Below are 15337 nucleotides of genomic sequence, written 5' to 3'. Positions count from 1 at the left end.
ACGAAAGCTTATGCTCTAATAAATTTGTTAGTCTCTAAGGTGCCACAAGTACTACTGTTCTTTTTGCATAATACTGGCCTGCTTCTAAATTCTCAGTGCCACCCCTCCTTGTCCTTCATGCTCAGGAGGCTAATGCCGTGAAGCAATCATTAAACAATGCAGGCAGATTAGGAGTGGGGTTGGATGAGCAAACATATTTTATTGTTAAAGTCAATACTAGGAATTCCTAGTTACAATAATATTAAAAGGATATCAGATTCACTCTCATGTTTCTATTGTTGAATTATAATTAATTGCAGCCACTGACGTTGGAAATGTGCCAAAATTCTGAAAAGCGAAATCTCAACCTAGAGGTTGTTGTGTTTTTTTTTAAATCAGCTAGGATTGGCACTGAAGACAGTTTGTCAAATTTGTCTTTCAGTTATGGCCCTAACACCCCAATTGAAGACAACATGGGTGTTGTTCAGAGCACAGCTTTCCCCGAGATATTTTTAAGAGCATAAAGGATAAGAAAGAAGCTGACAATTCCTGTTAGAACACACATTCCCTTCGAGTAAAACTGAAATATTGAAATTATGGGCCTGAAACAGCTCCCTTTGAACTCAAGGGCAAAACTAATATTGGTTTCAATAGGTGCAGGATCGGCCCCCAGGATTAGATTAGAGAGGAGGGAGGAAGATGTGTGGAACAGTTTTCCTTACTAAGAATGGCTAGGACTCGGTTCAAACCAGCTCCGCTGTTGGTTTGAAACAATGCAAATGATGCTGCCAGTGTGACTGTGGGGAACATATGGAGTCCAAACACTGACCAAAAAAAAAAAAAAAAAACCCACTGCACAACAGCCAAATAGCATTTTTAACAACTTTTCACATAAGTCAAAACACAGGGTAACAATTAGTGTGTGTAACCGTAACCAGATACTTTATTTAAAAATGATTTGAGCTCACTGCACAGCTTCTCAGATAATCTACATCCATCACAGAACAGAGCAAAATTGTACCAGAACCTAAGTAGAAGCAAATAGAAAACAGAGTTCAAATTGAGGGAGGCAAGTTGTTTGATCGCTTACTTTTTTCTATTCTCTGAACAAAATGCGTCTTCCAGTCCATGCATTTAAGTACATTTTTCCAGGGCATAAAAAGTCATAGGAGTGCATTTTCTAATAAACAAAATTAATTGGCCACTGCTTTAATTAATACACACTTGCAAACTATTTTTAACTTCATTTGGTAAAAGCCTTCCAAATTCTTTCCCAAATGCTACAGATTGTATAACGTTTTGGAACAGACCATCTTAACACTTTGGGACCCAGTCCTGCAAAACCTTATTCATGTGAGTATCCTTCACATGGGGCAATGTAAAGGGTAAAGACATAGAGAAATTCACACATGTAGGGCCCAATTCTGCAAGGTGCTGAGCCTGAAGGCAGTGGAGCTGTGGGTTCTCAGCACCTTGCAGGAGGAATGCAGCACCTCATAGGATTAAAGCCAATAATTCACATAAGCAATAATGGGAACAAACATCCAATGAAATAATAGATCCCCACCACTTTTACCTCTGCAGTAATTACCTGCAGTAATTAAAAATGACCATTACCACCTACAAGGATAGTGTAACCCCATTCCACACTGAGGAAGCTCAATTATGACATCTTTCAAGAGGTGCTAGCTCAGTAATATTCAGAATTTTTATATGCTGTCCAATCTTGTTCACTTTGAAGTTAATGGCAAAACTTCCCTTGACTTCAGTGGGAATTAGTTCAAGTCCCCAGTGCACGGCACTAAGAAGTCAGTCTCTCTCTCTCTCACACACACACTCTCTCTCTCTCTCACCCTCTCTAATGGAACGAATGTCATAAAAAGAGGCCCTGCACAGACCTCCATTTGGCTGTTAAACATTAACAAATCAAATACACCAGTAACAACACCAGCTGCGTGTATAATGATTGCTCAAGTTAAAGACCACCTCATTATTTTTATCTACTTTATTATTCAGAGATAATATTTTGAGAGAGGCATGCTCCTGATGATTTTTCCAACCTTCTCTATGCTTCTAAATTAATCCCCCAAGTGGGACCACAGGACCACTATGGGTGCCCTTTCTACTCCCCTTCATCAAAAGTATAATTCCTTATCTCTTAATGTAGTTTCTCCTTCCCCAGCCCAGACATGGAGATATAAGTCATCCTAGCAGCTGGTGGAGGAAGAATAAAATCAGAGGTGGGGTGTGGTCACCCTCCTTATATTTGGGAAATTTTGGAAGTCACTATTTTAAGTTTACTGAGTAGTAAACTTTTCAAAAAGAAAACCCTCTTGGACCTCAGGAACAGTTCAGATACAGATTTCCTGACTAGTGGAGATATAAGTTTTTTCTTCTAAGAGCTGAGTTATAAAAACATACCACAATCCTTACTAGAGTGGAAAACTATAGCATGGTTTGGCTAATATGTTCCACAGGGGGAAAATATTCTCCGTCCGGTACTATAATCAGGTTAGCAACAGTCACGTTTAAACAGTGCTGTTTCTTGCATATTTCGTACAAGATCTAAAAGAAGAAAAGAAAAAGGTTAGTGTACACTACACACAGACAAATTGAAAAGATGAGGTGTTTTGGTTATGTATTGGGGTTTGGGGGTCAGTTATGTGTTTGTTATTTACTGAACAATAGAGCAACGTTTTTGTAATCATGAATGATTCAGCAGCATCCCTAATGCTGTAGCTGCATCATAGTTAAGGCTGAGCAGCGGTTTCTGTATTTTGAAAAGTTTATTTATTGTTAAATGAAAAATAAAAATAACAATTGTATTATATATGGCATCAGACTTCATGTACAGTTGATCTCTTAGGCCCATATTTTGTCACCTATGTGAACACTGATGGAGTAAGGGAGATACAGTCTGATTTTTAATGATGAAGATAAACCAATCGGACATCTTGTAGGAATAAGGACCACCCGTGACTCTGGTACACAAGGCATGCTGTTTGTTGTATCCACCTGTTGTCTGAGACTTTTTATTATGTATTTTACAGTGCCCAGCACAACTTGGATTACTGTAAACAGAAATAAATCATCATAATTAGCATCATCATCATGTGGCTATGGGTTTGCAGGATCAGGCTCTTAGTTTTCTGCACCCATTAGAAATCCCCATGTGTAACCACTAACCACTAACACCCAAGCTTGTTGTTTTATTCTAGAAAACTGTCAAAATGGATATTTGCAGAAGAATGACTTGTGATGTATGGATTCAGCCCTGCTAATGTGGGCACCATACAATAATCCTTTCCATCTAGGTCTTTTAGAACAAGCCTATTACTTTCTTTCAGGCTATTCTGAGCTTACTAAAGGCAAGAGCAAGTGACACATGCAATTTGACAGAATGGGTTCATACCTTCATCAGTAAAGCCCAATAAATTAAGGCGATTATTTGATATGGAAATACACTACCAAGAGAAAAATACATGCATACACATCAGCCTGCATATTTTAAAAATATTTCAGGTTTTCAGACACTGCAATTCATTTAAGGGCTGTGAATCTCAAACATGCTAGTTAGCCAAATATTCTTTGGAGTCTTCCTTTATTTCAGATACTCAAAAAATGCATTAATGTCTTTTTAAGTGACATATATACAGGAAAACTTACACACACTGTCGAATGATATACAAGCCACTTTGACAGATGTGTTACCATGCAGTTTTATTTCAACAAATTAATTTACATTGATTATCAGAAAGAAATTTTCTAATGGTGAGATCTATTAGACAATTTCCTCAAAGAAAGAGATGGAAGTGTCATTGCTTGAATCATTTAAAAATGGTCTGGAAGAAACTGTCTCACATTAGCATTGGCAGGGGTCTGACCAACAAAAGCTAATGGGTTTTCCATGTGTAATTTTTATAATTCTATTATACTATGGCGCTGAACAGATACTGGTTTCAACCTAACATATCTCTAATAACTTCAGCAGAGTTACACTGGCTATATATGAGTGCAATCAGACTCAGTCCCTGTATCACAATCATACTAGTAAGGGCTGGAGTCACAAAAAGACAGACATCTAACTGCCACTTTAGATGACTAAATTCCAGAATCAGGCCTCACTGGGATTCACAACCCCACCCTACCCCCCAATCCTGTAGGTGCCTAAAATCACAGCCCCTGAATTTTTGCAGTAAAAGCTGCTTAGACACCTATGTTTCTCCCTGAAAGCATGTGCACTGCATCCCCATGCCAGGCATGTGGACACCTAAGCCCCAGAGCAATGCACTAATGGGAGAAGATAGGCGTTCCTCCACCTAACTCACTCCTATAGATGAGTTTACACAAAACAGCCAGGAGGAGTCCCTGGCTCATAACGTTTAGACAAATTGTTAGGATACTTACCTGGGATGTGGGAGAGCTCTGGTTGAAGTCCCCCCTCTGCCCAAGGCAGAGAAGAGATTTGAATGGGGATCTATCACCTCTCAGGGAATACCCTAGCTCTAAGTTATAAAGTCTCCTGGGGGGGGGGGAGGGGATGGGTGTCCCTCAGTCACTCCTGCTGAAGCTGTCCCACTTTGGATAATTTTTTTTTTTTTTTTTTTAATCACTGGAGCAGGGGGACTGGATCCTGGCTTTCCCACATTAGTGCTCTAACCACAAGCCTACAGAGTCATTCTCACACTTGCTTGCAGACTATGGCCCAATGATTTTTTCATTATTTAAACCACAGTGCAACAGCTTCAATAAGGAGAGATTAAGGGAGACCCACATCAGAATATCCTATAGCCCAGTGGCTAGGGCACTCACCTGAAACCTGGCAGAGTCCTGTCCAAATTGCTCAGCATCATAAGAACGTAAGAACGGCCATACTGGGTCAGACCAATGGTCCATCTAGCCCAGTATCCTGTCTTTCCACAGTGGCCAGTGTCAGATGAGTTTGGGGGGGAATTAACAGAACAGGACAATTATCAAGTGATAATCCCCTGTTGTCCAGTCCCAGCATCTGGAGGTTTAGGGACACCCAGAGCATGGGATTAGATCCCTGACCATCTCGGCTAATCGCAATTGATGGACCTATCCTCCATGAATTTATCTAATTCTTTTTTGAACCCAGTTATACTTTTGGCCTTCACAACATCCCCTGGCAATGAGTTCCACAGGTTGACTGTGAGTTGTCTGAAATACTTCCTTATGTTTGTTTTAAACCTGCCGCCTATTAATTCCATTGGGTGACCACTGGTTCTTCTGAAATGTGAAGGGGCAAATAACACTTCCTTATTCACTTTTTTCACACCATTCATGATTTTATAGACCTCTATCATATCCTCCCTTAGTCATCTCTTTTCCAAGCTGGACAGTCCCAGTCTTTTTAATCTCACTTTCATATGGAAACTGTCATACCCCTAATCATTTTTGTTACCCTTCTCTGCACCTTTTCCAGTGCAAACGTTTCTTTTTTGAGCTGGGGATGACCAGAATTCCACACAATATTCAAGGCCTAAATTTCTTTGTGAATGAAACCCTAAAACGGGCGGGCAAACTTTTTGGCCTGAGGGCCGCATCAGGTTTCGTAAATTGTATGGAGGGCCGGTTAGGAGAGGGGGTCGTGGCACAGCCCCCACCTCCTATCTGGCTCCCTCCGGGACTCCTGCCCCATCCAACCCCCCCGTGACCCCTGCCCCAACCAACCACCCACCCCTTCTCCCTGTCCCCTGACTGCCCCCCTGGAATCCCTACCCCCATTCAACCCCCTGGTTCCCCTCCTACCACCCTGACCCCTATTCACACCCTCCCCCCTGACCACCACCCCCGCCCTCTATCCAACTCCCCCTCCCTCCCTCTGCTCCCTGCCCCCTTACTGTGCTGCCTGGAACACCGGTGGCTGGTGGCGCTACAGCTGCACTGCCCGGCTGGAGCCGGGCCACGCTGCCGCCACTGCCACCACCAGGCACAGAGCACCGGGTCAGGCCGGCTCTGCAGTGCGCTGCCCCAGGAGCTCACAGCCCCACTGCACAGAGCATTGCGCCAGCAGCGGAGCAAGCGAGCTAGCTGAGGCTGCGAGGGAGGGGAGACAGCAGGGCTAGCCTCCCGGGCCAAGAGCTCGGGAGCTGGGCAGGACGGTCCCGGGGGCTGTAGTTTGCCCACCCCTGTCTTAAAAGGCCAATTTTTTTTTTAAACTAATGGAGATATCCTATCTCCTAGAACTGGAAGGGACCTTGAAAGGTCATTGAGTCCAGCTCCCTACCTTCACTAGCAGGACCAAGTACTGATTTTGCCCCAGATCCCTAAGTAGCCTCCTCAAGGACTGAACTCACAACCGTGGCTTTAGCAGGCCAATGCTCAAACCCCTGAGCTATCCCTTCCCCCAGCCTATACCTTCAAAATTCATCCTATGCCAGGAATTTGTTTGGCCCCAACTCTCGGTGAAATGACGAGAATTAAACACCTTGCAGAAGTTACTTGTGTCACTACCAAGTTTAGTGACCTGCAGACCCCTACATCTGTATATTTTGTAAAGAGAAGGGTAGAAGAGCTGATAAAAGCTTAGAGACTGAGACCGAAAGTGATCCTAAGCACTATTAAATACATAAATAAAGACATTGGACTTTCATAGCACTTGTATCCAAGGCTCCCAAAACACTTTACAAACATCCTGTAAGGAAGGTGTTTCATTACACAGTTTACAGATAGAGAAACTGAGGCACGGACTACAGATTACATGCAAAAGTTCAGTGTGAAGAAGGAATTACTGATGGAGAAAGCCTGCTTTCATAGAAGTTAATAGCAAACCTCTCACTGCCTTCAATGGGAACAGTTTTGAGCCCCAATCACCCACCTGCGCAGGCTCAGAATTAGAACATGGTAGAGCTGCTATGCAGACTGATGTCGTCACTGGATGCAGTGAAAAAGTTTTAATGACAGTGGCTTTGGGTCCACCTTCCCTCTCCTCCCTCCCAGTTCCTTCTCATAGTTCTTCAAAACAGGGTTTTCCCTGGATCTATGGAAACAGGAACACAACACTCATTTGTAATATGAAGAGGGCCAGGGGATGTTTCATGTTAACATCCCAACAGATACGTGAGCCAACAGTCAAATGATGTCAATCACAGCTCATTAGACAACAATACACTCTGCCAACTCTGCCCTGGCCACCTCCTCCACACCATGTGTCATCTATAAACACGCACCACTGTTAAAGGTTTAGAGAAGGACCACCCTGTTGTAAGCTCCATCTGGAAGTATAGCCTTTATCAACTCCAAACCCTGAATTCACTGTATCAGATAATAGTACAGGAAGGATGGTGGCTATAAACACATACAGCACAGTTTCTCTACACAGGGTGACCAGATAGCAAGTGTGAAAAATCAGGACTGGGGTGGGGGGTAATAGGAGCCCATATAAAAAAAGCCCCAAATATTGGGACTGTCCCTATAAAATCAGGACATCTGGTCACCCTATCTCTACATACTGCTTAAACATGTGGGTCAATGGCTTCCTGTTCAAAATAAATGAGTGGTGGCTCCTTAGATTTGTGATTTGTGGACACTTGGCTCATGATATCAAAGGGAAAAAAACTTGTTGAAGAATCTGCTCAAGCAGGAGGTTCCCACATGCTTGAAAGGCTGTGCCTGTCCTGGCAAGCACATGATCAGCTGGAATCTGGTTGTCACTTTAACTGGCATCTTCCACTGGCCACTTAGGAAGTCAGTGATGATAATGTAGGCAATAGCATTGGGCTGCCACTTTCCTGGCATATGTACTTCTTGCTTAAAAGTGAGTTTGAAACCAAAGGAGCCATTATTGAAACCAAAATTCTCCGTATCCTCTGAAGGTAGGACAAGCAGTAATGGGCTTAATCTGCAACAAGGTTAGCTAAAAGGAAAAACTTTCTAAATATAAGGGTAGGCTGTGGAATCTCCATCATTGGAGGTTTTAAGAACAGGTTAGACAAACACCTGTCAGTGATAGTCTAGGTTTACTTGGTCCTGCCTCAGCTGGACTTGAAGACTTCTCAAGTCCCTTCCAGCCCTACATTTCTATGATTATTTCAGGCATCCCACTGAAAGGGCAAAATACATATCAATGTCAACTACATCACTTGATACAGGGTAGAATAAACACCACTCTGCTTGCAGATACAGACATGAAAATAAATGCTTGCTCTCTCTCAAGAAGGAGGCTAAATCCTTATATTCCACTTTCTTTTCCTCAGTTTGCATGTTACATATATCCCATCACATGAAATGTCTTTCTGGAACATCAGGGCAGCTAACTATTGGCCCCAGCTAGTGAAAGCAATCTACACTAGGAGGCACACTGCACAATAGTAAAACCAGTGGAAGCCCATTCACATCGGCAACCTCAAAAACCGCAGCACGTAAAGTTTAGACAATGCTTTGCAAAACTGCTAGAAGTTCTAGGTGTTTGCAATGGGGTGTCTATCCCACACAAGGCTTGAAAGGGTTAAGGTGGCCAGGTGGGCCAATTAACTCCCCAGCCTGCACCTGGAGGGAGGAGCCAGGGAGCAGGGATTGATTAAATGAGGCTTAGTTGGACAGGAACAGGAGGGGCCTGTATAAAGCCCAGGAGCTGAAAGGGGTTGCAAGGGAAATAGTCTGAAGTTATTCCCTAGGAGAAGGAAGTGTGTTTGGAGTGAGAGAGGCAGCAGATTGAGATAGGATGATTGAAGAGACTGAAAGGCGGGTGCAGCACCTGGAAAAAGCTAATCCCCACAGCAACCCAGAGGAGGCATCTCTAGCAGAGAGTGAAGCTTGTGACAGTGCTGAAGAGTTTATGAATAGTTGGGACCATTTTTCACTACCAAAGTCTGAGCTCAGATACTATGGTCATAGGTGACACAGAAAAACCTAAAATAGATTTGATTATATTGAGTGTGTGTGCACACGCAAATAAACAGGGTGTCAAAAGCTCACTCTAGGTACATCTACACTGCCTCCCCCCCTCAAAAAAGCTTCCCTGGTGAATCTCAGAGGTCCGGGCCTACAGACTAGGGCTCATCAGATGCACATACAGAGCTAAAAATAGCACTGTAGACGTTCCCACTTGGGCTGGAGCCTGGGCTCTGAAACCCAGATGGGGGGGTGTCTCAGGGAATTTCTACACTGCAATTAAAAACCTATGGCTGGCTTGTGCCAGCTGTCTTGGGCTTGCGAGGCTCAGGCTAAGGGGCTGTTTAATTCTAGTGTAGATATTCAGGCTAGAGCCCATGCTCTAGGAGCCTGTGAGGCGAGAGGGTCCCAGGGCTCGAGCTGTAGCCTGAGCCCAGCTGGCACGGGCCAGCCATGAGTTTCTAATTGCAATGTAGACACACCTTCAGAGCCCATGCTGGACTGCAATATTTAGCACTGTAGCATAAGCCCCATTAGCCCGAGTCTGTAGAGCTGGGCTCTGAGACAAGCTGCTGCAGCCCCCACTGGCCACAGTTCGCTGTCCCGGACCAATGGGGGCGGTGGGAAGCCGCGGCCAGCACATGCCTCGGCCCGCGCCGCTTCCCGCCGCCCCCATTGGCCCGGGACGGCGAACCGCGGCAAGTGGGGGCCGCGATCGGCCGAACCTGCCGCGTCAGCAGGTAAATAAACTGGCCCGGCCCGTTAGGGTGCTTACCCTGGCGAGCCGCGTGCCAAACGTTGCCGACCCCTGCACTAGAATAATACAGAGAGAAGTCTGTACTAGACAGCCAGGAAGACTCTCCAGATTTCACTATAGTAGGAACAGAAAAGTGTGATGCAGTCGATCCTGGAGAAAATATTAATTTCTATCTGAACTGGGCCCCATCCAGCCTTTACTCACAATACATCTTCAGTAGTGCTGGCGGCACTGTTACACACCAAAGAAACCTACCTAGTGCAGGCAGTGTTTGACTCTACTTTAATTAAAAAAAAGAGAGAGAGAGAGAGAGAGAGAGAGAGAGCGCGCCTGGAACATTTCCCAGGTAATTCATCACCTCTTTTAAATTATACTCCTCAAACCACAGAGAATGAGGCTAACCAAAGAGGCAGTACAACAAACTATTCTGTGGGTGACCCCTCCTCAAATGTATAGTTGTTAGCAGGTTAGCAAATGCCAGCTGGTACACCTGTTTGCCACATATGCACAACTCTATGCATGCCACTGTTCATCCATATGCTGAACAGACCACATTACTGTTTGGTAGGTTATTTGGGAGAAAACATTTCAAAGGGAGAGAATCAAGAGAACAGTTAATGTCAAGGCACTTATATGAAAAATGTGGTCTTGTGCTTTCGATCATGAACACACATGTTCTCAATGTTTTTCCATCTCTGTGGCTCTTTGCTCAGATTTTGCTTGAGGATAGAAAAGTAAAACTTAAGATCCCCTTTTTGGATCTGAATGGAAGAATTCTTGTACATATGACATCACTGCTTGCATACAAGAACAGAGAAGAATTGTTCAGGATGTTGTTGCATACACACAAATAGCGGTGATTGCAATGAACGCTGTTCTGTGCAATGTCAAAAGCAGCTTTGCTAATTTCATTTACATTAAAAATGATATTGACACGATCAGCAAGCCCTTTTAGGAGTACAGTGGGAGTTTAGGGGTGCAAGAAATGCTAGGCTGATCCCTTCATATAACTTGTAAAGAAGGTCAGATTTAGGCCTTACAGTGTCCATTTTGTCTTATTTCTCAGAATAAATCTCTTATCCTTATATTCTTCCCCCCCCCCCTTTTTTTTTTTTTTTGAAGGATACTATTCCTTTCACACTCATTCTATCACCATGACTCTCAGGTTATGGTGTTTGGATGGGTGGATCACAGAGTGAAACACTCTGAAAACAAGCCATGAAGGACTGAGAGACAGGGAGAAGAGATGAATTACATGAAGGCTTTCCTTTTATGAAGTTGTCAAACCGTTTCTTAGCAGTTGTGATGAATACCTACCGATCATCATGACACCATATGTAAATACTAAGTCATTGGGGAAACTTTTTTGTTCCTGTTCCAACTGTGGCCTGTGAGCCTCTTAAAATTTGGGCCCAGCTTTGCAGCTCTTTCTCAGAGGAGCAGGCTTGTCATCACCAGACCACCGCCATGAGTCAGAGCACATACTATCTGCCACCCCCAGGAGCAAGGGCTGCAGGATTGAGCCTTTGACACTTGCAGTGTATCTACAGTCCAGCTAATAACATATATCCCCTGCTCCTACTCAAGTGAATGGTAAGATTGACTTTTATTTTCATAGGAGTGCTGGATCAAGCCTATATGGTTGCATTAAAAGTGTGTAACACATGGCATTCTCACACACTGTCTACTCCTTTCACAAACTAATTCTGCCATTGATTATAATTCAAAAGCAGTTTTTCTTCTACAGATCATTGACATAAACTGATTCAGATTTAGTCTTCTGGATAGGTTTAGGCATAATAGGCTTGATTCTGATCTCTCACACATGGTACATCAGTGTTACTTCCATGAGTTCAATAAAGTTACTCCTGATTTGCACTGGTAAAAGTGAGAGCTGAATCAGGTTCCCTTAACATGTCTAATAATCATAACACCTTGCCATTTGGTATATCAGTGGGAGTTCTTACTTGAATAGGCTTATTCTTTTCTTAGACATGATAATCTGACTGGGTCTAACCAGAAATAGTCTAAACACCTATCAGTTAGAGTCTGAGAACTGTTCCTCCAACACCAGGAAGTATTTCGCAACACAGAAGAGAAGGTTAGTCTAGAGTGTGACTATAAATTAATATTTAACATGAATTCAGGTTACAGTATACATATTTTCTTGTATAAATTCCCCTCCTTCCTCTTTGTGTGCCAGGGTCTTCATTGTATACAAGGAAATCATTTTCACAAGTAAGAATTGCATAAAAAGACTGCAATATTTTTGTTGATCTATATAATCTACTCAAAATATTTAAATATGAAACAAAATATGCATTTTTCCTAGAGCATACTACATAATATCAACAGAAGTTATGTCCATTCCTTGAAGGCTGTCCTGGGAATTTGATTTCAAATACTGAATCATGTATACTATTCAGATAAAGAAATACTGATATTACAAGAGATATGCTTATCTGTTCTAACAGCCAAAAGTAATGTAAAACCAGCACCAGAAATAATAGCAAGAAATGTATATACTTATGTATGTGTTCCATGGAAGGGCTGAGTGTTTGATTTTTGCATTTTACTTCAATATATTTGGGAATTTTTGCTTCAACCAGACCACTCTCTTGGTCCCTCCCCAGACAGCATGCTGGGATTTCTAGAAACTGCAAACTCTAAGGAAAGTGAATGCACCACAGAACTCCTTCTTAACCTGTATACAGACATACAAATGCACGGGCTGACCAAGTATTTTACATTCAGTTTGTTAATGTTTTTTTAACTCATTCAAGAAAAAAGAAAATGTATGTGTATTTAATGTGACTGGGAAATTCAGAATTAACAAAACACTCCACACCTTTAATAACCTGTCAATCATGTCGTAAAGATTAACCCAAGGCATATGTTATTAATGGACTACAATAGTGAAATCTCTAAATATTATGAAAAACTGATCATCTCAGATGAGCAGAATTCATTTCTTAACTATGACTTCTACAACAATAGATTGTGTCAATGCCCCCTCTGCCACAAGCTCACTCTCTCTTTAGCTCTGACAGGCTGCATGCCAGAGTGCTTTTTTAGACTTTAAAGACATTACCAGATGAAGTCCAGATAGAAACCACATCATAGGAATGTACTTCTAATGAGAAAGAACTTCACATTGTGAAGGTAAGTCACATATGTGGCATACATATACTCTCATACTGTGTGCCCTTATAGAAGTAATGACAATTAGTACATATTGCATTTCCTAGGGCACCATCTAGCAGGACAGAGAATTAACATTCACAAAATTAGAGAGAGGCAAGTAAAAACAAATGCAAAGTAGTCTGTCTCCTCAATACCACATTAGTGCTTTTAGCTAGACTTGAACCTAGGTACAAGAAAACTATTGCTACCAATGCTGATTTCCATAACAAATTATACAGTTCAGAGACAGGAAAACAGAACTGATGGTTGTATACCAAACCACACAACACATACTACCTTTGCAAATAAATGGCAATGCACTCTCAGTTACCCTTTTATTTCCCAGAAAAGATTTCACAAAATATTTAAACTGTTAGTATAGCTTTCACTGCAAAGAACAAATTGGTAACATGCTGTAGATCATTTAATCCGATTCTTTGTATCTGTTTACACTGTGTTTGTACTGAAACGTTAGTGACATCACTATCTGAGAACAAACAAGACCATCACCGTGGAAGTCTACATAGCCTGAATCTGGTCAGTCTTTTGCACATTCTTGAAACACTTTTCAGATCACACACACAGGGCAAGATTCCCAATTCACGTGCTTTATAATAGCCCGGGGCAGCAGTAGTCATGGTTTATACTGGTGGGAATGGGCTCGGAATCTGGCCTGCCTAGTCCTGGAGCTAAAGCTAATCCAAACCCCTTCACGGAGGCAGCCAGAGACACCACGCCCCCTTGCATCTCAGCAACTGACTGAATGGCCAAGGTTTAGAAATGTCTATGAAAACTGCGCGGAACAGAAGTAAAAGGTGGCTGCTTTACAAAGGAAAGAGACGCGGATCAGGAGCGGGTCTGAAGTGGGAAAGAGAAGCTGCCTTGTGTATGGAGTGAAAGCACCAACAAGCGCCGGCAGGCAGTTACATCCCTTCTGCTCTCCGAGGCAGGCTCCAGACCACACAAAGCTGGTTCCGAACTCTTTCACGCCTTGATTCCGCCTCAGTGACTCCTAACACTCCGCGCTCGACAACCCACCCCCCACTATTGTTTCCCCCTTGCAAACGAGATGCAGATCGCTCCGTCTCGGCCTTTACACCGGGGGGCTGGTAACCGAACGGCCGCGTTTACCGCAATAACTTGGCCAGAGCCTGCCTCGCCCCCCACCGCCGCCACTTCCGAGCCACATGGGCCGCCTCTCTCCGGTACAAAGCCGGGGGGGGGGCGGTGCAAGCGGAGCCCCCGGCAGCAGCTCGGAGCAAACAGCCCAGGCGATGCCCCGCTCCCCGCAGACAATGGGCGAGCGGCTCCTATAGCAGTTTGGCTCCTTCCCACGCATCCGAGACATGGACAGACCCTACACACACACACCGCTCCCCAGTGAGTCCCGGCCGGGGGACGGGGTTGGAGACTGAGACAGACCCTCCCACCCCGCCGTGGGGCTCCGTCTGGCTCCGGAGAAGACATGCACTCACCAGGACGACGGCAAATCTCTCCTCCAGTTCACCTGGCTCGGGCATTGGCAGCTTGAGAGGCATGTTGTGAGCCCTGAAGTCCGTCTGCTGAGAATCCATGCTCCCGGCATTGCCCATGGCGATGGCCCTTCCTCGGAGAGGGGCGATTTTCCCTGCTCTTTCCCTCGCTCAGTCTGTGTGCAATGCACCGCACAGCCTCTCTCTCCGTTATTCCTTCGTCGCCCCCCCTTCCCACACACACCTTCCCCTCCTCCCTGGCTGAGCCCGATCCGGTGTCCCCCCCGCCCCAAACAAAACAGCCACGGGGAAGCGAGTTGCACAGATCTAGGTCTCCCTCTAGCACTGGCCGTGGAAATGATCTCCTTCAACCTTCATGCTGGCTTTCTCCTCTCCCTCCTGCCCAGGGCAAGCTCGCTCTCTTTCTTCTGGAGAAACCGGGATCTTATCTGCATGTTGCACAATTTCCACACCACTCCCTGCTCGCAATCCTGATGGTGAGATACATGATTCCGGCTTAGCGGTCCCTCTTTCGCCCCGGCTCCCCCTGATGTGGCTGCTGCTGCTGCTGCCTGTGACACATACACGCTGGCCTCCCACACAACACAAGCCACCACAAAACTCAGGCGAGCCCCAGCAGATTCCGATTCCAGACAAACGCACACCCCTGCAGCAGCAGCACAAAGCCCCCTTTCGCTAGCCGCCTCCCACTGAGCCGCTCTCCGCCCCCCGCCCCGGGGGTAGCTGGGACTCGTAGTCCCTGCCTGCGGTTCGCAGGAATCAACATGCACACTCAAAAGGAGCCATATACAAACCCACGCCAGCAGCTAGCCCTAAACCAGATCACACGTGGAAACAAACTTGTCAGATCGTAAGGAGGATTTCTATGTTTTTCCTACCCACGGTTCCCTAAACACAATATTGTTTGCAGGCCACAAAAATTCAGTCCGAATTTAGTATAGCCAACCTCCAGATTTTAAATATGTTAAAAGGGGGTGGGGAATCATAATGGCCATGAGATGATTTAGTTATAAAGTGATTTGTTTCAACCTTTATCACAGTATATTGTGAAAGTTACCCAAGCTAGACA

The 15337-nt window shown here is 44.3% G+C and overlaps 1 protein-coding gene across 5 annotated transcripts in view; it reads right to left on the bottom strand.

The window, feature by feature from the left end:
- The window catches only part of FMNL2 (formin like 2), a 268963-nt gene extending 254022 nt beyond the window's left edge, over window positions 1–14941 (bottom strand). For 4 of the 5 annotated variants that reach the window (XM_034785959.1, XM_034785957.1, XM_034785958.1 and 1 more), the window contains exon 1: window positions 14251–14367. In XM_034785959.1, the coding sequence (XP_034641850.1) occupies window positions 14251–14367 (117 nt within the window). Of the gene's footprint in view, window positions 1–14250 lie in introns of all 5 variants that reach the window. The other variant, XM_034785953.1, reaches the window with a different exon arrangement.
- Window positions 14942–15337: the final 396 nt, after the last annotated feature.

This window comes from Trachemys scripta, chromosome 11 (assembly GCF_013100865.1).
Source record: "Trachemys scripta elegans isolate TJP31775 chromosome 11, CAS_Tse_1.0, whole genome shotgun sequence".
Lineage (NCBI taxonomy): Eukaryota > Metazoa > Chordata > Testudines > Emydidae > Trachemys > Trachemys scripta.
Note: the sequence above shows the minus strand (reverse complement) of the source record. Positions and strands in the feature narration are given on the sequence as shown.